Raw genomic sequence first — 21675 nt, forward strand, 5'->3', positions numbered from 1 at the left:
GTTTGGGGACAGACAGGGTTTGGGGACAGGGAGGGGACAGGGACAGTTTGGGGACACACAGGGACAGTTTGGGGATCAGCACGAAGAGGGGGGGCGGCTCCAGTGGCGACCAGAGGGGGGTTGGGGACATTTTGGGGACACTTTGGGGACAAGAACAAGCGCCGGGATGGGGGGGCAGGGCCGGGGCGGGTTGAGGGCGGGACCGGGCGGTGTCCCCGTGTCCCTGTCCCTGTCCCCTCCCTGTCCCGTGTCCCTGTCCCTGTCCCCTGTCCCTGTCCCTCCCTGTCACTGTCGCTGTCCCTGTCCCCTGTCCCTGTCCCCATCCCTGTCCCTGTCCCCTGTCCCTGTCCCCTGTCCCCTCCCTGTCCCATCCCTGTCCCCTGTCCCCCCCTGTCACTGTCGCTGTCCCTGTCCCCTGTCCCTGTCCCCATCCCTGTCCCTGTCCCCTGTCCCTGTCCCCTGTCCCCTCCCTGTCCCATCCCTGTCCCCTGTCCCCCCCTGTCACTGTCGCTGTCCCCTGTCCCCATCCCTGTCCCCTGTCACTGTCGCTGTCCCTGTCACTGTCCCTGTCCCTGTCCCCATCCCTGTCCCTGTCCCCTCCCTGTCCCCTCCCTGTCCCTGTCCCTGTCCCCTCCCTGTCCCCTCCCTGTCCCTGTCCCTGTCCCTGTCGCTGTCCCCTGTCCCTGTCGCTGTCCCCTGTCACTGTCCCTGTCGCTGTCCCCAGCTCTCGTTGCCCGCCCCACTCCGGCCCCGCTCTGGCGCCTCCCCCCGGAGCAGCTCACGCGCAGCGCGGCCGAGATCGCGCCCACGCAGGTCACGGGTGAGGGACCCCCCTGGGACCCCCGGGACCCCCCCCCAACATCACCTGGGACCCCCCTGGGACCCCCGAGACCCCCTGGGACCCCCCCCAACATCCCCCGGGACCCCCGAGACCCCCCTGGGACCCCCGAGACCCCCGGGACCCCCCCAAATTCCCCCGGGACCCCCCCAACACCCCCTGGGAACCTCCTGGGACCCCCAAGACTCCAGGGACCCCCCTGGGGACCCCCCAACACCCCCCGGGACCCCCTGGGACCCCCGGGACCCCTCTGGGACCACCCCCAACATCCGCCGGGACCCCCGGGACCCCCCCGGGACCCCCGAAACCCCTGGGAACACCCCTGGAACCTCCGAGACCCCCGGGACCCCCTCCCCCAACATCCCCCGAGACCCCCGGGACCCCCTGGAACCCCCCCAACATCTCCCGGGACCCCCTGGACTCCCTGTGACCCCCGGGACACCCGGGACCCCCCCCCCAGCATCCCCCGGGACCCCCCTGGGATCCCCGAGACCTCTCTGGGACCCCCCTGCGACCCCCCTGGGACCCCCCAACATCCCCCGGGACCACCAGGACCCCCCTGGGACCCCCAAAATCCCCTGGGAACCCCCGAACATCCCCCGAGACCCCCCTAACATCCCCCAAGAATCCCGGAACCTCTCTGGGACCCCCCCAACACCCCCTGGGAAACTCCTGGGACCCCCGAGACCCCCCCCAACACCCCTGAGACCCTCCTGGGATCTCCCTGAACCCCCCAACACCCCCCGAGCTCCCCTTGGGATCCCCCCCAATGTTCCTGGGACCCCCAGAACCCCCCCAAGACCCCCAAATCCCCCTGGGACCCCCCCTAAGACCCCAAAATCCCCCTGGGACTCCCCCCAAGACCCCCAGAACCCTCCGGGACCTCCCTGTGAACCCCCAAAATCCCATTGGGAACCCCCCTAAGACCCCAAAATCCCCCTGGGACTCCCCCCCAAGACCCCCGGAACCCCCTGGGACCCCCCACCAAAATCCCCCTGGGACCCCCCCCCCAAGACCCCCAAAATCCCATTGGGAGCCCTCCCAAGACCCCCGGAACCCCTTGGGACCTCCCCTAAGACCCCAAAATCCCCCCGGGACCCCCTCCAAGACCCCAAAATCCCATTGGGACCCTCCCCAAGACCCCAAAATCCCATTGGGAACGCCCCTAAGACCCCAAAATCCCATTGGGACCCCCCCCTAAGACCCCAAATTCCCCCCGGGACCCCTCCCCAGAGACGGACGAGTGCAAACTGAACCGGAACATTTGCGGGCCCGGCGAGTGCGTGATGGGTCCGGGCGGGTACAGCTGCCTCTGCTTCCCCGGGTACCGCTGGCACCCGCAGCGCCGCTACTGCACCGGTACTGGGAGCACTGGGAGCACTGGGAGCACTGGGAGGGACTGGGGGCATCGATACCGGGCACTGGGAGGGACTGGGAGGGACTGGGAGGGACTGGGAGCACTGGGAACAGCGGTACCGGTACAGCTGCCTCTGCTTCCCGGGCTACCGCTGGCACCCGCAGCGCCGCTACTGCACCGGTACTGGGAGCACTGGGAGCACTGGGAGGGACTGGGGACACTGGGACCGGGCACTGGGAGGGACTGGGAGGGACTGGGAGGGACTGGGAGGGACTGGGGGCACTGGGAACAGCGGTACCGGTACAGCTGCCTCTGCTTCCCCGGGTACCGCTGGCACCCGCAGCGCCGCTACTGCACTGGTACTGGGAGCACTGGGAGCACTGGGAGCACTGGGAGGGACTGGGGACATCGGTACAGGGGACTGGGAGGGACTGGGAGGGACTGGGAGGGACTGGGAGGGACTGGGAGGGACTGGGAGGGACTGGGAACATCGGTACCGGCACAGCTGCCTCTGCTTCCCCGGGTACCGCTGGCACCCGCAGCGCCGCTACTGCACCGGTACCGAACTGGGAGCACTGGGAGCACTGGGAGGGACTGGGGACATCGATACTGGGCACTGGGAGGGGGGCATCGGTACAGGGCACTGGGAGGGACTGGGAGGGACTGGGGGCACTGGGACCGGGCACTGGGGAGCACTGGGAGGGACTGGGAGGGATTGGGAAGGACTGGGAACACCGGTACCGCCACTGAGAGCACTGGGAGGGACTGGGAGGGACTGGGGACATCGGTGCAGGGGACTGGGAGGGACTGGGAGGGACTGGGAGCACTGGGAACACCGGTACAGGGCACTGGGAGGGACTGGGAGGGACTGGGAGGGACTGGGGACCCTGAGAACAGCGGTACCGGGCACTGGGGAGCACTGGGAGGGATTGGGAGGGACTGGGGACATCGATACCGGGTACTGGGGGCACTGGGAGGGACTGGGAACAGCGGTACCGGCACTGGGGGCACTGGGAGGGACTGGGACCGGGCACTGGGAGGGACTGGGGAGCACTGGGGACACTGGGAGGGACTGGGGGACACTGGGACACCGGTGCCGGGCACTGGGGACACGGGAACCGGGCACTGGGGGGCACTGGGGACAGTGGGGACATCGGAACACCGGGACACTGGGGATACTGGGAATACTGGGACATGGGGACACTGGGACATGGGGACACTGGGACACTGGGGACACCGGGACAGCGTCGGGGGGGACATGGGGGGCACTCGGGGACACAGGGGGATACCGGGGACAGGCGGGACAGGGGTGGGACAGCGAGGATTTGGAACGCGCGGTGGCACCGGGAGGGTCACACACGCGGTGACACGGCTGTGACACACGTGTCACCTGTGCCACACCTGTGCCACACCTGGCCAGATGTGAACGAGTGCGAGGCCGAGCCGTGCGGGGCTGGGGGGGTCACAGTGTCACACACACGGTGACACAGCTGTCACACACCTGTGACCCGTCACACACCTGTGACCTGTGCCACACCTGTCACTTGTGCCACACCTGTCCAGATGTGAACGAGTGCGAGGCCGAGCCGTGCGGCGCCGGGCGCGGGGTGTGCATGAACACGGGCGGCTCGTACACGTGTCATTGTCACCGCGGGTTCCAACTGCGCCTGCACAAGGGACTGAGAACCTGCGCAGGTACCGGGGGACACCGAGGGGACACTGAGGGGACACTGAGGGGACGGGGGGGGCACTGAGGGGACACTGAGGGGACACGGAGGGACAGCGGGACACGGGGGGAGCATCGGGACACGGGGGGGACTGAGGGGACACGGGGGGGCACCGGGACACGGGGACATGGAGCGCGGGGGGGACACGGCACGGGGGAGGTGGGACACGGAACAGGAGGTTGAGGACGAGGTTGGGGACACAGGACAGGGTTGGGGACACAGGACAGGGTTGGGGACAGAGTTGGGGACAGGGAACGGGGTTGGGGACACGGAACAGGAGGTTGGGGACAGGGTTGGGGACGCGGGACAGGGTTGGGGACAGGGTTGGCGACATGTGATGGGGTTGGGGATGCAGGACAGGGCTGGGGACATGTAGTAGGGTTGGGGACAGGGCTGGGGACACGGGACAGGGTTGGGGACACCACCCAGGGGTTGGGGACACGGGACAGGAGGTTGGGGACAGGGCTGGGGACCTGCGATGGGGCTGGGGACACGATTCGGGTTTGGGGGTGCAGGACAGGGTTGGGGACAGGGTTGGGGACACAGGACAGGGCTGGGGACACCACCCAGGGGCTGGGGACACGGGACAGAGTTGGGGACACCGCCCGTGGTTGGGGACAGAGTTGGGGACACCGCCCGGGGTTGGGGACAATCCGAATGACCCCGAATGTCCCCGCAGACATCGACGAGTGCGCCAAGGGTGACGTGTGCGGGGACGGTGGCACCTGCGCCAACGTGCCGGGCCACTACAAGTGCGAGTGTCACCCGGGCTACCGGCGCAAGGGCTCGCGGCCACCGCTCTGCGAAGGTGACACGGGAGGGGACACGGGAGGGGGACACGGGGTGGGGACAGGGGTGGGGACACCATGAGAGGGACACGGGGTGGGGACAGTGGGGGGATACGGAGTGGGGACACCGCGAGGGGGACACCGTGATGGGGACAGGGGTGGGGACAGCGGGAGGGACACGGGGGTGGTGACAACGCGATGGGGACACCGCGAGTGGGACACGGGGGTGGGGAGATGGGAGTGGGGACAGGGGGGGACACGGGGTGGGGACACCGCGATGGGGACAGGGGATGGGGACAGGGGTGGGACACGCGGGTAGGGACACCGCGATGGGGACACGAGGGGGGGACACGGGGGGGACACGGGGTGGGGACACAAGGGTGGGACAGGGGATGGGGACAGGGGTGGGACACGCGGGTAGGGACAACGCGAGGGGCACACGGGGATGGGGACAGGGGGTGGGGACACGGGGGTGGTGACAACGCGATGGGGACACCGCGATGGGGACACCGCGATGGGGACAGGGGGTGGGGACAGAGGGGGGACACGGGGTGGGGGACACGGGGGGGGCACTGGGTGGGACACGAGGGTGGGGACAGGGGTGGGGACAGCGGGAGGGACACGGGGGTGGTGACAACGCGATGGGGACACCGCGAGTGGGACACGGGGGGACAGGGAGTAGGGACACGGGGGGACACGGGGTGGGGACACCGCGACGGTGACACCGGCACGGGGCAGCCTGGAGGGTGAGCCCCCCACTCCGGGATGCCGTGGGGTGTCCCCCTGATGTCCCCCTGATGTCTCCCTGATGTCCCCTCGATGTCCCCAGACATCAACGAGTGCCTGGACGCGGGGACCTGTCCCGACTCCAAGTGTGAGAATCAACCCGGGGGCTTCGTGTGCACCCCCTGCCCCCCCGGCTACCGCGGCCTCAACGGCGCCTGCCTCGGTCAGCACCGCCGGGACCCCCAAAAACCCCAAAAAACCCCCCGGGACCCCCCAAAAACCCCCCAAAAATCCCCCGGGATCCCCTAAAACCCCCCGGGATCCCCCCAAAACCCCCCCAAAACCCCCCGGGATCCCCCAAAACCCCCCCGGGATCCCCCAAAAACCCCCCGGGATCTCCCAAAACCCCCAAACCTTCCCGAGACCCCCAAAATCCCTCCCTGGGACCCCCCGGGACCCCTGGGATCCCCTAAATCCCCCCGGGACCCCCCAAAACCCACCTCGGGACCCCCTCAAACTCCCTGGGACCCCCAAAACCCCACCTCGAGACCCCCCAAAATCCCCTGGGACCCTCCTAGACACCCCGGGACCCCCCAAAACGCCCCGACACCCCCCAAAACCCCACCCGAGACCCCCCCAAACCCCGCGGGACCCCCCAAAACCCCCAAAATTCCCCCGGGACCCCCAAAATCCCCCAAAACCCCTCGGGACCCCCTAAATCCTCCCCTCCGGGACCCCCCAAAACTCCTCCTCGGGACCCCCCGGGACCCCCTGGGATCCCCTAAATCCCCCGAGACCCCCCAAAACCCCCCCTCGGGACCCCCCAAAACCCTGGGACCCCCCGGGACCCTCCGGGACCCCCCAAAACCCCTGGGACCCCCTAAATCCTCCCCCTGGGACCCCCTAAAACCCCTCGGGACCCCCCGGGACCCCCCGGGACCCCCTAAACTCCCCCCGGACCGCCCCCCCCAAAACCCCTGGGACACCCCAAACCCCTCCAGAACTCCCTAAAATCCATTGGACCCTCCCAACCCCTCTGGGACCCCCCTCCCCAAAATCCTGAGAACCCCCCAAAACCCCCTGGGACCCTCCCAACCTCTCCAGGACCCTCCCAAACCCCCCGGGACCCCTCTGAGACCCCCCAGGACCCCCCCAAACCCTCTTGGCACCCCCTGGACCCTCCCCCCTTTATCTGCGACCCCCATCCTGGGGCTCCCCTCCCCTTGAACCCCCTCCCCAAAATCCACATCGCCGCCTCGTGCCTTCTCCCCCTGCCCCAAACCCCCCAAAACCCCCCCAAAATTCCCCCAAAACCCCCAAAATCCCACCCAGACCCCCCCTCCTCGGGACCCCTCCCCCCTTTGGGACCCCTCCCCCCTCGGGACCCCTCCCCAGGGCTGGGGGCTCACGGGGGTCTCTCAGATGTGAACGAGTGCGAGGCTGGGGGGCTCTGCCCCGGGGGGAGCTGTGTCAACACCCCCGGCTCCTACAAGTGCCAGTGCCCCCCCGGGCTGCAGCCGGGCCGGGACCCCCCCCGCTGCCAAGGTACCCCCAAATTGGGGGGGTCGGGGGGCTTGGGGGGGTCTGGGAGGGTCTGGGTGGGGGAGATCTGAGGGGTCTGAGGGGGTGTTTTGGGGTTTGGGTTTGGATCTGAGGGGGTTTTGGGGGGGTCTGGGGGGATTTTGGGGTTTGGATCTGGGGGGGTTGGGGGGGTCGGGGGGGCTTTGGGGGTTCGGGAGGGGATCTGGGGGGTCTGGGGAGTTTTTGGGGGGGATCTGGGGGGGCTTGGGGGGGTCTGGAGGCTTGGGGTGGGGGGGGATCTGGGGGGTCTGGGGGGGTTTGGGGGGTCTGGGGGGTCTGGGTGCGTGAGATCTGAGGGGTCTGGGGGATTTTGGGGGTTAAGAGAGGTCTGGGGGGGTTTGGGTGGGGGAGATCTGGGGGGTCTCGGGGGGTTTTGGGGGTTGAGAGGGGTCTGGGGGAGTTTGGGTGGGGGAGATCAGGGGGGTCTCGGGGGGTCTGGGGGGGTTTTAGGGGTTTGGGGTTGGATCTGAGGGGGTCTGGGGGGGTCTGGATGGGGGAGATCTGGGGGGTCTGGGGTATTTTGGGGTTTGGGGTTGGATCTGAGGGGTTTTGGGGGGGGTCTGGGGGATTTTGGCGTTCGGGAGGGGATCTAGGGGGTCTGGGGGGTTTTGGGGGTTTGGGGGGATCTGGGGGGCTCTGGGGGGGTCTGGGGTGGGGGAGATCTAGGGGTGTTTTGGGGTTGGGGGAGATCTGAGGGGACTGGGAGGGTTTTGGGATTTGGGGCTGGATCTGGGGGGGTTTGGGGGCGTCTGGGGGGGTCTGGGGGTTTAGGGATGGGTCTGGGGGGTCTGGGGGAGAGATCTGGGGGATCTGGGGGGGGGTTTGGGGGTTTGGGAGGGGAGCTGGGGGGTCTGGGGTGGGGGAGATCTGGGGGGTCTGGGGTATTTTGGGGGGATCTGGGGGGATTGGTGCTGGATCTGGGGGGGTTTGGGGATGGGTCTGGGGGGGTTTTGGGTCTGGGGGTGAATCTGGGGCGGTTTCGGGGTTTGGGGAGGGGGATCTGGGGGGGTTTGAGGGTGGATCTGGGGGGAATTTGGGGATGGATTTGGGGGGTTTATTTGGGTTTGGGTTGAATCTGGGGGAGTCGTTTGGGTTTGGGGGGGTTATTTGGGTCTGGGGGTTAATCTGGGGGGATTTTGGGGATGAGTCTGGGGGCTTGTTTGGGTTTGGGGAGATTTCCAGGTTTGGGGCTGGGTCTGGGGGGAGTTCAGGATTTGGGGAGGGGGATCTGGGGGGATTTGGGGTTTGAGGTGGGGGATCTGGGGGGGTTTTCTGAGTTTGGGGATGGATCTGGGGGGGTTGGGGGTTTGGGGGGGATTTGGGGGGGTTTGGGGATGGATCTGCGATGGGTTTTGGGTTGGGGGGATTTGGGGATGGGTCTGGGGGCTTGTTTGGGTTTGGGGGTGTTGTTTGGGTTTGGGATTGGATCTGCGATGGGTTTTGGGTTGGGGGGATTTGGGGGTGAATCTGGGGGTGTATTTTGGGTTTGGGGGGTCTCACCCAAGGGGGTCCCGTCCCTTTTTCCCCCTCCCCTCCCCAGACATCGACGAGTGCGAGTTCGCGGCCGCCTGCGTGGGGGGCGATTGTGTGAACACGGCGGGGTCGTACCGGTGCCTGTGCCCGCCCGGGTACGCGCTGCTGCACGGCCGGCGCTGCCAGGGTGAGACCCCTCCCCAAATTAAATAAATCCCCCCGGGTACGCGCTGCTGCACGGCCGGCGCTGCCAGGGTGAGACCCCTCCCCAAATTAAATAAATCCTAAATAAACCCCCCCGGGTACGCGCTGCTGCACGGCCGGCGCTGCCAGGGTGAGAGAGACCCCTCCCCAAATTAAATAAATCCTAAATAAACCCCGAAACAGACCGAAATAAACCCCAAAATAGCGCCAAAAAAACCCGAAACAGCCCCCAAAAAATCCCCGAAACAGCCCCAAAATAAACCCGAAAATAACTCCAAAATAAACCCCAAACCAACCTGAAATAAACCCGAAAATAAACCCCAAAATAAACCCCAAAATAAACCCCGAATAGCCCCAAATAAACCCCAAAAGAGCCCCAAATAAACCTGACAATACACCCCAAAATAAACCCCAAAATAAATCCCGAATAGCCCCAAATAAAGCCCAAATAAACCCCAAACCAGCCCGAAATAAACCCGAAAATAAACCCCAAAATAAACCCCAAAATAGAGCCAAAAAACCCCGAAACAGCCCCCAAAAAAACCCAAAATAAACCCCGAATAAACCCCAAATAAATCCCCAACCAGCCCGAAATAAACCCGAAAATAAACCGGAAAATAAACCCCAAAATAAACCCCCAAATAAACCCCAAAATAGCGCCGAAACATCCCAAAACAGCCCAAAAAAAACCCCGAAACAGCCCCAAAATAATCCCGAAAATAACTCCAAAATAAACCCCAAACCAGCCTGAAATAGCCCCAAAATAAACCCGAAACAGCCCCAAATAAACCCGAAAATAAACCCGAAAATAAATCCGAAAACAGCTCCAAAATACACCTCAAATAAACCCCAAATAAACCCCGAACCAGCCCGAAATAGCCCCAAAATAAACCCCAAATAAACCCCAAAACAGCCCCAAATAAACCCGAAAATAAACCCGAAATAAACCCGAAAATAAACCCCAAAAAATCCCAAACCAGCCCCAAATAAATCCGAAAATAAACCCGAAATAAACCCGAAAATAAACCCGAAAATAAACCCCAAACCCCCCCAGCTCCACCCCCCACCCGGAGCCCCCTCCCCACACCCTCAGCACCGACCGGGGGGGGATCCCTGGGGGGGTTTTGTGGCCTCGCCCCCTCCCCAAACCCCCCCAAACCCCCCCAAACCCCCCCAAATTCCCGCAGACATCGATGAGTGCGCTCTGGAGCCGGGGCTGTGCCCCCCCCCCGGCACCTGCACCAACCTCGAGGGCTCCTTCAGCTGCCGCTGCCCCCCCGGGCTCGCCCCCAGCCCCGACGGGCGCCGCTGCCTCCGTGAGGGGGGGTCGGGGAAATCGGGGAGGGGTCCCTGGGAAGGATGGGGGGTGGGATTTGGGGGGTTTTTGGGGGTTTGGGGGGGTTTGGGGGGGTCTAAGGGGGTCCTGGGGTATTTCGGAGGGGGGCTGGGGGCGGGGAGGGGTCTCTGGGAAGGATGGGGGGTGGGATTTGGGGGGTTCTTGGGGGTTTGGGGGGTCTAAGGGGAAATTGGGGGGGGGGATTTGGGGGATTCTTGGGGTTTGGGGGGGGCTGGGGGCGGGGGGGGACGGGGGGATCGGGGAGGGGTCGCTGGAAAGGATGGGGGGTGGGATTTGGGGGGTTCTTGGGGGTTTGGGGGGCGTTTCGGGGGGGATTTGGGGGGTTTTTTGGGATTTGGGGGGGGTCCTGGGGGGTCTAAGAGGGTCCTGGGGGGGGGCTGGGGGATCCCTGGGGGTTTGGGGGGGGGGTCCTGGGGGATGTTCTTGGGGATCTTTTGGGATTTGGGGGGGGCTGGGGCGGGGAGGGTCCGGGGAGGGGTCGGGGGGGTCGGGGAGGGGTCTCTGGAAAGGATAGGGGGTGGGATTTGGGGGATTTTTGGGGGTTTGGGGGGGTTTGGGGGGGTCTAAGGGGGTCCTGGGGGCGGTTCTGGGGGGGTTCTGGGGGATCTTTAGGGATTTGGGGGGGTCCTGGGGGGGGTCTGGGGGCGGGGAGGGTCCGGGGAGGGGTCGGGGGAGGTCGGGGAGGGGTCTCTGGGAAGGATGGGGGGTGGGATTTGGGGGGTTCTTGGGGGTTTGGAGGGGATTGGGGGGTGGTCTGGGGGATCCCTGGTATTTTGGGGAGGGGTCTGGGGGGTCCCTTGGGATTTTGAGGGGGTCTGGGGGATCCCTTGGGGTTTGGGGGGATCGGGGAGGGGTCTCTGGGAAGGATGGGGGGGGGATTTGGGGGGTTTTTGGGGGTTTGGGGGGATCTGGAGGGTCTAAGGGGGTCCTGGGGGGTCTAGGGGATCCCTGGGGGTTTTTGGGGGGGTTATGGGGGAGTCCTAGGGCGTGGTCTTGGGGATCTTTTGGGATTTGGGGGGGGTCTGGGGGATCATTGGGACTCTCGGGGGGTCGGGGAGGGGGTCCCTGGAAAGGATGGGGGGTGGGATTTGGGGGATTTTTGGGGGTTTGGGGGGTCTAAGGGGGAATTGGGGGGTCTTTTGGGATTTGGGGGGGTCCTGGGGGGGGGTCTGGGGGCGGGGAGGGTCCGGGGAGGGGTCAGGGGGGGTCGGGGAGGGGTCTCTGGAAAGGATAGGGGGTGGGATTTGGGGATTCTTGGGGATTTGGGGGGTCTAAGGGGGAGTTGGGGGGTGGTCTGGGGGATCTTTTGGGATTTATGGGGCGTCCTAGGGGGTCCTGGGGGTCCCTTGGGATTTTGGGGGGGTTTGGGGGTGTCAATGGGGCTCTAGGGGGGGTCTGGGGGGTCGGGGAGGGTCTCTGGAAAGAATGGGGGGTGGGATTTTGGGGGATTGTTGGGGTTTTGGGGAGATTTGGGGGGGTCTAAGGGGGTCTAAAGGGGGAACTGGGGGGGTCCTGGGGGTTTTGGGGGGGGTCCTGGGGCGTGGTCTGGGGGATATTTTGTGATTTGGGGGGTTCTGCGGGGGTCCTGGGGGATCCCTGGGGTATTTGGGGGGGGGGTCTGGGGGCAGGGGGATTCCGGGGGGATCGGGGAGGGGTCCCTGGAAAGATGGGGGGTGGGATTTGGGGGATTCTTGAGGGTTTTGGGGGGTCTAAGGGGGAATTGGGGGAGGGATTTGGGGGATGATTTGGGGGGGTTCTGGGGGGGGGATTCTTGGGGATCTTTTGGGATTTGGGGGATTCCTGGGGATTTGGGGATGTTCTGGGGGGTCTGAGGGAGGCCCTGGGATTTTTGAGGGGGTCTGGGAGGGGTTCTGGGGGATCCCTGAGGTTCTGGGGAGGGGATCTGTGGGGTCTTTGGGGGATCCCGGAGGTTCTGGGGGGTCTCTGAGGGGATCCCCGATATTCTGGTGGGGGGCTCTGAGGTTTTGGGGGGGACTCTGAGGGGTCTTTGGGGGATCCCGGTGGTACCGGGGGTTCTCTGAGGGGGTCTCTGATGTTCCAGGGGGCTCTGAGGGGATCCTGGAGGTTCCGAGGGGGGGGTCTCTGAGGTTCTGGGGGTGCTCTGAGGGGTCTTTGGGGGATCCCGGTGGTTCTGGGGGTGGCTCTGTGGGGTCTTCGGGGGCTCTGAAGTTCCGGGGGGGTTTCTGAGGGGTCTTTGGGGGATCCTGGTGGTTGTGGGGGGGCTCTGAGGTTCGGGGGGTGGCTCTGAGGGGTCTTTGGGGGATCCTGGTGGTTGTGGGGGGGGCTCTGAGGTTCGGGGGGTGGCTCTGAGGGAATCCCCGAGATTCTGGTGGGGGTCTCTGAAGTTCCGGGGGTGCTCTGAGGGGTTTTGGGGGTTGCTCTGAGGTTCTCGGGGGGACTCTGAGGGGTCTTTGGGGGATCCCTGATGTTCTGGGGTGCTCTGAGGGGGTCTCTGAGATTCTGGGGGTGCTCTGAGGGGGTCGCTGGGGTTTCTCGAGGGGCTCTGAGGGGTCTTTGGGGGATCGTTGATCTTCTGGGGGTGCTCTGATGTTCTGGGGAGGGGCTCTGAGGGGTCTTTGGGGGCTCTGAAGTTCCGGGGGGGTTTCTGAGGGGTCTTTGGGGTATCCTGGTGGTTGTGGGGGGGCTCTGAGGTTCGAGGGGTGGCTCTGAGGGGATCCCCGAGATTCTGGGGGGTGGTCTGAGGGGTCTTTGGGGGCTCCCTGAGGTTCTGGGGGGGGTCTCTGATGTTCCAGGGGGCTCTGAGGGGATCCCCGAGATTCTGGTGGAGGTCTCTGAGGTTCTGGGGGTCTCTGAGGGGATCCCCGAGGTTCCGGGGGGGGTCTCTGAGGGGTCTTTGGGGGATCCCTGAAGTTCCAGGGTGGCTCTGAGGGAATCCCCGAGGTTCTGGGGGGTCTTTGGGGGATCGTTGAGGTTCCGGGGGGGCTCTGAGGAGTCTTTGGGGGATTCCGGAGGTTCTGGGGGTCCCTGAGGTGATCTCTGAGGTTCCAGGGGTCTCTGAGGTTCCGGGGGTTCTCTGAGGGGGTCTCTGAGACTCTGGGGGTGCTCTGAGGGGGTCGCTGGGGTTCTCGGGGGGCTCTGAGGGGTCTTTGGGGGATCCCTGAGGTTGCAGGGGTCCCTGAGGTGATCCCTGGGGTTCCGGGGGCGGTTCTGAGGGTTTTTTTGGGGATCCCTGAGGTTCCGGGGGTCTCTGAGGTGATCCCTGAGGTTCCGGGGGTCCCTGAGGTGATCCCTGAGGTTCCGGGGGTCCCTGACCCCCCTGTCCCCCCCCCCCAGCCCGGGAGCCCCCCGCCCCCCGGAAGGAATGTTACCTGAGCCTGGAGCTGCCCGCGTTCTGCGACTCCGTGCTGGGCACCAACGTCACCCGCGGGGAGTGCTGCTGCTCGGTGGGGGCCGGGTGGGGGGACCTGTGCGAGGTGTACCCCTGCCCCCTCCCCAATTCCGGTACGGGAGACCCCCGACCCAATTCCGGGTGTGGGGGGACGGGATCTGTGCGAGGTGTACCCCTGCCCCCTCCCCAATTCCGGTATGAGACCCCTGCCCCCTCCCCAATTCCGGTACGGGAGACCCCCGACCCAATTCTGGGTGTGGGGGGACGGGATCTGTGCGAGGTGTACCCCTGCCCCCTCCCCAATTCGGGTATGGAGGGACCCCCGACTCAATTCTGAGTGTGGGATCTGTGCGAGGTGTACCCCTGCCCCCTCCCCAATTCCGGTATGAGAGACCCCTGCCCCCTCCCCAATTCGGGTATGGAGAGACCCCCGACCCAATTCTGGGTGTGGGGGGTTCGGAGAGGGTTGGGATGTACCCCTGCCCCCTCCCCAATTCCGGTACGGGAGACCCCCGACCCAATTCCGGGGCTGGGGGCTCGGGGGGGGCCGAAACTCGTTCCCCCAAACTTGGGGACACCAGGAGGGGTTTGGGGACACCAGGAGGGATTTGGGGACACCGGGGGGGGGGTTTGGGGACATCGGGGCGGTCTGGGGGTTCCGAGGGTGGCCTGGGGGGTTTCAGGACCCCTCCCCATTTTGGATTTTTTGTTTTTCCCCCCTCCCCCAGCCGAGTTCGTGGCGCTCTGTCCCGACGGGCGCGGATTCATCCAGGACGAGAACGGGATCGATTACGGGCTGCCCGCGCACCGGGGTGAGACCCCCGTGTGTCCCCCCGTGTCCCCCCGTGTCCCCTCTGTCCCCCCCGTGTCCCCTCTGTCCCCCCTCTGTCCCCTCGTGTCCCCCCCCCGTGTCCCCTCTGTCCCCTCCCTGTCCCCCTGTGTCCCCTCGTGTCCCTTCATGTCCCCCGGGGGGGGTTTCTGTCCCCTGGGACCCCCCAGGATCCAAATTTAGGGGGGGATCCCTGACTTTGGGGAGGGGTCCCTGACCCCGAGGGGGGATCTTTGACTTTGGGGGAGGGTCCCTGACCCTGAGGGGGGGATCCCTGACCCCGAGTGGGGCCCCCTGAGTTTGGGGAGGGGTCCCTGACCCTGAGGAGGGGTCCCTGACTTTTGCGGGGGTCTCTGCCCCTGAGGCGCGGTCCGTGACTTTGGGGAAGGGTCTCTGACTTTGGAGAAGGGTCTCTGAATTTGGGGAGGGGTCCCTGACCCCGAGGGGTGATCCGTGACCTAAGGGGGGGTCCCTGACTTTGAGGGAGGGGTCCCTGACTCTTAGGGGGGAATCCCTGACCCCGAGTGGGGCTCCCTGACTTTGGGGAGGGGTCCCTGCCCCTGAGGAGGGGTCCCTGACTTTGGGCGGGGGTTCCCTGACCCCGAGTGGGGCTCCCTGACTTTGGGGAGGGTCCCTGACCCTGAGGGGGGCTCCCCGACTTTGGGAAGGGGTCCCTGACTTTGAGGGGGTGATCCCTGATCCGGAGTGGGGGTCCCTGACCCCGAGAGGGTGATCCCTGACCCCCGGGAGGGGTCCCTGCCCCTGAGGAGGGGTCCCTGCCCCTGAGGAGGGGTCCCTGACTTTGGGGAGGGGTCCGTGCCCCTGAGGAGGGGTCCCTGACTTTGGGGAGGGGTCCGTGCCCCTGAGGAGGGGTCCCTGCCCCTGAGGAGGGGTCCGTGCCCCTGAGGAGGGGTCCCTGCCCCTGAGGAGGGGTCCCTGCCCCTGAGGGGGGGTTCCCTGCCCCTGAGGGGGGGTCCCTGCCCCTGAGGAGGGGTCCCTGCCCCTGAGGAGGGGTCTCCCCACCCCCGCAGACATCGATGAGTGCGGGCTCTTCGGGGACGAGATCTGCAAGGGGGGGAAGTGCGTGAACACCCAGCCGGGCTACGAGTGCTACTGCAAGGCGGGCTTCGACTACGACAGCGCCCTGCGGCAGTGCCTGGGTGAGGAGGGGGCCGGGGGTCCTGGGGGGGAGATGGGGGGTCGTGGGGGGTCGTGGAGGGGCAAGCAGAGGGGTCCGGAAGCGGCCTGGGGGTGTTGGGGGTTCCCGCGGGTGTTGGGGGGTTTGGGGTGGTGAGGGGTCCCTGGGAGTGCTGAGGGGGTCTCTGGGGGGTTCAGGGGTCTCTGGGGGGTTCGGGGGGGGGTCTGAGGTGTTGAGGGGGGGTCTCTGGGGTGTTCAAGGGTCCCTGGGGTGTTCAGGGGTCCTCGGGGTGTTGAGGGGGGGTCCCTGGGAGTGATGGGGGGGTCTCTGGGGTGTTAAGGGGTCTCTGGGGGATTCAGGGGGGTCTCTGGGGTGTTCAGGGGTCCTTGGGGTTTTGAGGGGGGGGGGTCTCTGGGGTGTTCAGGGGGGGGTCTCTGGGGGGGTTCAGGGATCCTTGGGGTGTTAAGGGGTCTCTGGAGTGTTGAGGGGTCCCTGGGGTGTTGAGGGGGGGTCCCTGGGAGTGATGGAGGGGGTCTCTGGGGGGGTTCAGAGGTCTCTGGGATGTTCAGGGGTCCCTGGGGGGGTTCAGTGGGTTTGGGGTGTTGAGGGGGGGTCTCTGGGGGGGTTCAGGGGGGGTCTCTGGGGTGTTCAGGGGTCCTTGGGATGTTGAGGGGAGTCCTTGGGAGTGATGGGGGGGGTCTCTGGGGTGTTCAGGGGTCCCTGGGGTGTTCAGGGGTTTGGGGGGATGTTGAGGGAGGTCCCTGGGAGTGATGGGGGGGCTCTCTGGGGTGTTGAGGGGTCCCTGGGGGGCTCAGGGGGTCCTTGGGGTGTTCAAGGGGGTCTCTGGGGGGTTCAGGGGTCTCTGGGGGATTCAGGGGGGTCTCTGGGGTGTTCAGGGGTCCTTGGGGTGTTGAGGGGGGGCCTCTGGGGTGTTCAGGGGTGTCTGGGGGGGTTCAGGGGTCTTTGGGGTTTTGAGGGGGGGGGTCTCTGGGGTGTTCAGGGGGTCTCTGGGGCGTTCAAGGGGGTCTCTGGGGTGTTCAGGGGTTTGGGGTGTTGAGTGGGGGTCCCTGGGAGTGATGGGGGGGGGGGGTCTCTGGGGATTTGGGGGATTTGGGGACCCCTGCAATGCCAAGAGAAACCCTGGCAGTCCCTGCAGGTCCTGGCGGATTTGGGTGGGGGTCCCCGGGGATCTCTGCGGGTCCTGGTTGATTTGGGTGGGGGTCCCTGGGAGTCCCTGCAGGTCCTGGTAGATTTGGGTGGGGGTCCCTGGGGATTTGGGGACCCCTGCAATGCCAGGAGAATCCCTGGGAGTCCCTGCAGGTCCTGACGGATTTGGGGTGGGGGTCTCTGGGGATCCCCACGGGTCCCGGGAGTTTTGGGGGGTCCCTGGGGATCCCTGAAGGTCCTGGCGGATTTGGGTGGGGGGTCTCTGGGGATTTGGAGGATTTGGGGACCCCTGCAATGCCGAGAGAATCCCCGGGAGTCCCTGCAGGTCCTGGCTGATTTGGGTGGGGGTCTCTGGGGATTTCTGCAGGTCCCGGGAGTTTTGGGTGGTCCCCGGGGATCTCTGCTGGTCCTGGGAGTTTTAGGGGGTCCCTGGGGATCCCTGAAGGTCCTGGCGGATTTGGGTGGGGGTCTCTGGGGATTTGGGGACCCCTGTAACACCAAGAGGATCCCTGGGGATCTCTGCAGGTCCTGGCGGATTTGGGTGGGGGTCCCCGGGGATTTGGGGACCCCTGTAATGTCAGGAGGACCCCTGGGAGTCTCTGCGGGTCCTGGCGGATTTGGGTGGGGGTCCCTGGGGATTTCTGCGGGTCCTCGGGGTTTTAGGGGGTCCCTGGGGATCTCTGTGGGTCCTGGCGGTTTGGGGTGCGGGTCTGTGGGGATTTGGGGACCTCTGTAATACCAAGAGAATCCCTGGGAGTCCCTGAGGGTCCTGGCGAATTTGGGTGGGGGTCCCCAGCGATCCCTGCAGGTCCTGGCGGATTTGGGTGGGGGTCGCTGGGGATTTGGGGATCTCTGCGGGTCCTGGCAAATTTGGGTGGGGGTCTCTGGGGATTTGGGGACCCCTGCAATGCCAGGAGGACCCCTGGGAGTCTCTGCGGGTCCTGGCGGATTTGGGTGGGGGTCTCTGAGGATCTCTGCAAGTCCCGGGGTTTTGGGGGGTCCCCGGGGATCCCTGCGAGTCCCGGGTATTTTGGGGGGGGTCCCCAACCCCCCCGTGCCCCCTCCCCAGATGTGGACGAGTGTCTGGACGAGTCCAACTGCGTGGACGGCGCGTGCGAGAACACGCGCGGCTCCTTCCGCTGCACCTGCGGGCCGGGGGCGCGGTACAACCCCGGGCTGAGGCGGTGCGTGCCCGGCCCCGAGCCCGGTGAGACCCCCGGGGTGGGGAGGGACCCCCGAGCGTGGGGAGACCCCCGGGGTGGGGAGAGACCCCCGGGAATGGGGAGAGACCCCTGGGTGTGGGAGAGACCCCTGGGAATGGGGAGAGACCCCCGGGATGGGGAGAGATCCCTGGGATGGGGAGAGACCCCTGGGCCTGAGGCGGTGCGTGCCCGGCCCCGAGCCCGGTGAGACCCCCGGGGTGGGGAGAGACCCCTGGGGTGGGGAGGGACCCCCGGGGAGGGGAGAGATCCCTGGGAATGGGGAATGAGGGGAGAGACCCCCGGGAATGGGGAGAGACCCCCGGGCTGAGGCGGTGCGTGCTCGGCCCCGAGCCCGGTGAGACCCCCGGGAGTGGGGAGAGACCCCCGGGGTGGGGAATGAGGGAGAGACCCCCGGGAATGGGGAGGGAGCCCGGGAATGGAGAGAGACCCCCGAGAGTGGGGAGAGAGGGAGAGACCCCTGGGTATGGGGAGAGACCCCTGGGCACAATGAGAGACCCCCGGGCGTGGGGAGGGACCCCCGGGGTGGGGAGAGACCCCCGGGATGGGGAGAGACCCCTGGGCACAATGAGAGACCCCTGGGGATGGGGAATGAGGGGAGAGACCCCCGGGTATGGGGAGAGACCCCCGGGGCACAATGAGAGACCCCCGGGAATGGGGAGGGGGAGAGACCTCCGGGAATGGGGAGGGAGCCCGGGAATGGAGAGAGACCCCCGAGAGTGGGGAGAGATCCCTGGGAATGGGGAATGAGGGGAGAGACCCCCGGGAGTGGGGAGAGAGGGGAGAGACCCCCGGGGATGGGGAGAGACCCCTGGGGGTGGGGAGGGGGAGAGACCCCCGGGGTGGGGAGAAACCCCTGGGGGTGGGGAGGGGGAGAGACCCCCGGGGTGGGGAGAAACCCCTGGGGGTGGGGAGGGGGAGAGACCCCCGGGGTGGGGAGAAACCCCTGGGGGTGGGGAGGGGGAGAGACCCCCGGGGTGGGGAGAGACCCCTGGGGATGGGGAGGGGGAGAGACCCCCGGGTTGAGGCGGTGCGTGCTCGGCCCCGAGCCCGGTGAGACCCCCGGGGGTGGGGAGAGACCCCCGGGGTGGGGAGAGACCCCCGGGGATGGGAGAGACCCCTGGGAATGGGGAGAGATTCCTGGGCACAATGAGAGACCCCCGGGTGTGGGGAGGGACCCCCGGGGATGGGAGAGACCCCCGGGGATGGGAGAGACCCCCGGGAATGGGGAGGGGGAGAGACCCCCGGGAATGGGAAGGGACCCCCGAGATGGGGAGAGACCCCTGGGCACAATGAGAGACCCCCGGGTGTGGGGAGAGACCCCTGGGGATGGGGAGAGACCCCCCGAAATGGGGAGGGACCCCCGGGGTGGGGAGGGACCCCTGGGAATGGGGAGGGACCCCCGGGAATGGGGAGAGACCCCTGGGGTGGGGAGAGACCCCCGGGATGGGGAGAGATCCCTGGGAATGGGGAATGAGGGGAGAGACCCCCGGGCTGAGGCGGTGCGTGCCCGGCCCCGAGCCCGGTGAGACCCCCGGGGTGGGGAGGGACCCCCGGGAATGGGGAGAGACCCCTGGGAATGGGGAGAGACCCCCGGAATGGGGAGGGACCCCCGGGAATGGGGAGAGACCCCTGGGGTGGGGAGAGACCCCCGGGATGGGGAGAGATCCCTGGGAATGGGGAATGAGGGGAGAGACCCCCGGGCTGAGGCGGTGCGTGCCCGGCCCCGAGCCCGGTGAGACCCCCGAGCGTGGGGAGAGACCCCCGAGGGTGGGGAGGGACCCCCGGGGTGGGGAGAGACCCCCGGGAATGGGGAATGAGGGGAAAGACCCCCGGGCTGAGGCGGTGCGTGCCCGGCCCCGAGCCCGGTGAGACCCCCGGGGAGGGGAGAGACCCCCGGGGCACAATGAGAGACCCCTGGGAATGGGGAGAGACCCCCGGGGATGGGAGAGACCCCCGGGGTGGGGAGAGACCCCCGGGGTGGGGAGAGACCCCTGGAGTGGGGAGGGACCCCTGGGGTGGGGAGAGACCCCCGGGGTGGGGAGGGACCCCTGGGGATGGGGAGAGACCCCTGGGGGTCGGGAGAGGGAGAGACCCCCGGGCTGAGGCGGTGCGTGCCCGGCCCCGAGCCCGGTGAGACCCCCGGGTGTGGGGAGGGACCCCCGGGGTGGGCAGGGACCTCCGGGAATGGGGTGAGACCCCTGGGGTGGGGAGAGACCCCCGGGAATGGGGAGAGACCCCTGGGAATGGGGAGAGACCCCCGGGTGTGGGGAGGGACCCCTGGGTGTGGGGAGAGACCCCCGGGAATGGGAGAGACCCCTGGGGATGGGGAGAGACCCCCGGGAATGGGGAAAGACCCCTGGGGTGGGGAGAGACCCCCGGGAATGGGGAGGGACCCCCGGGAATGGGGAGGGACCCCCGGGAATGGGGAGAGAGGGGAGGGACCCCTGGGAATGGGGAGAGACCCCCGGGAATGGGGAGAGACCCCCGGGGCACAATGAGAGACCCCCGGGTGTGGGGAGAGACCCCTGGGGATGGGAGAGACTCCTGGAAATAGGGAGGGACCCCTGGGAATGGATCCCCGGGAATGGGGAGGGGGAGAGACCCCCGAGCTCGGTGAGAGCCCCGGGGCATGGTGAGACCCCTCCTCAAGGTGAGACCCCCCCTCAAAGTGAGACCCCACCCCCCTCAAGGTGAGACCCCCGCCCCTCCCCGCCGGGATTTCGGGTTGGGGGATTTGGGGATTGGGGGATTTGGGGATTTGGGGATTTGGGGAGGGGAACATTTGGGGGTTCCGCGGTGGGGGGAGGGGTGTGCCGGTGTCTGACCCCCCCTCCCCGCTCTCCCCTCCCCCTCCCCAGAGCGCCCCTCCCCCCCGGAGCGGCGGGACGTGTGCTGGCAGCGGCGGGGGGAGGAGGGGGTGTGCGGGGCGCCCCTCGGGGGGGGACCCCTGACCCAGGAGGAGTGCTGCTGCCGGGGGGGGGCGGGGTGGGGACCCCACTGCCGGCCCTGCCCCCCCGGGCCGCGGGTGAGACTGGGGAGGGGGAGGGGAGGGGATTGGGGGGGATGGGGAGGGGGATTGGGGGGGTCTGGGGGGTTTGGGGTCTCTGGGGAGGGGGAGGGGATGGGGTGGGGAGGGGGTGGGGAGGGGGATTGGGGGGTTTGGGGTCTCTGGGGAGGGGATGGGGAGGGGGGTTGGGGGGCTTTGGGGGGTCTGGGGTCATTGGGGAGGGGATGGGGAGGGGGGTTGGGGGGGTTTGGGGAGATGAGGGGGTCTTGGGGGGGTCTGGGGGGTTTGGGGTCTCTGGGGAGGGGCTGGGGGAGGATGGGGGGATTTGGGGTCATTGGAGAGGGGATGGGGGGATCTGGGGAGTCTGGGGTCTCTGGGAGGGTCTAGGGGTGCTTTGGGGTCTCTGGGGAGGGGCTGGGGGGGGTCTGGGGTCACTGGGGAGGGGATGGGGAGGGGGCATGAGGGGGATGAGGGGGTCTTGGGGGGGTCTGGGGTCTCTGGAGAGGGGCTGGGGGGGTCTTGGGGGGGCCTGGGGTCATTGGGGGGGATGAGGGGGTCTGGGGTCTCTGGGGAGGGGATGGGGGGATTTCGGGTCACTGGGGGGTCACTGGGGAGGGGCTGGGCGGTTTTGGGGGGGATGAGGGGGGTCTTGGGGGGGTTTGGGGTCTCTGGGGAGGGGCTGGGGGAAGCTGGGGGGGCTTTGGGGTCCTAGGGGGGATTTGGGGTCTCTGGGGTGGGGCTGGGGGGGTCTTGGGGGAGTCTGGGGGGGTCTGGGATCTCTAGGGGGGGATGGGGGGGTCTGGGGTCTCTGAGGAGGGGCTAGGGGAGTCTGGGGGGGTTTGGGGGGGTTTTGGGTCTCTGGGGTGAGACTGGGGATGGTCTGGGAGGGA

General features: G+C 67.2%; 1 protein-coding gene across 1 annotated transcript in view; it reads left to right on the forward strand.

Moving 5' to 3' along the window:
* LTBP3 (latent transforming growth factor beta binding protein 3) overlaps window positions 1-21675 on the forward strand; it is a 44607-nt gene that overhangs the window by 19707 nt on the left and 3225 nt on the right. Inside the window, 14 exon segments of the mRNA XM_033083477.1 lie at window positions 725-820; window positions 2072-2197; window positions 3759-3890; window positions 4602-4730; window positions 5540-5659; window positions 6859-6981; window positions 8558-8677; window positions 9882-10010; window positions 13367-13534; window positions 14150-14233; window positions 15282-15410; window positions 17625-17762; window positions 20637-20791; window positions 20794-20803. Coding sequence (XP_032939368.1) covers window positions 725-820; window positions 2072-2197; window positions 3759-3890; window positions 4602-4730; window positions 5540-5659; window positions 6859-6981; window positions 8558-8677; window positions 9882-10010; window positions 13367-13534; window positions 14150-14233; window positions 15282-15410; window positions 17625-17762; window positions 20637-20791; window positions 20794-20803 — 1659 coding nt within the window.

This window comes from Catharus ustulatus, chromosome 32 (assembly GCF_009819885.2).
Source record: "Catharus ustulatus isolate bCatUst1 chromosome 32, bCatUst1.pri.v2, whole genome shotgun sequence".
Lineage (NCBI taxonomy): Eukaryota > Metazoa > Chordata > Aves > Passeriformes > Turdidae > Catharus > Catharus ustulatus.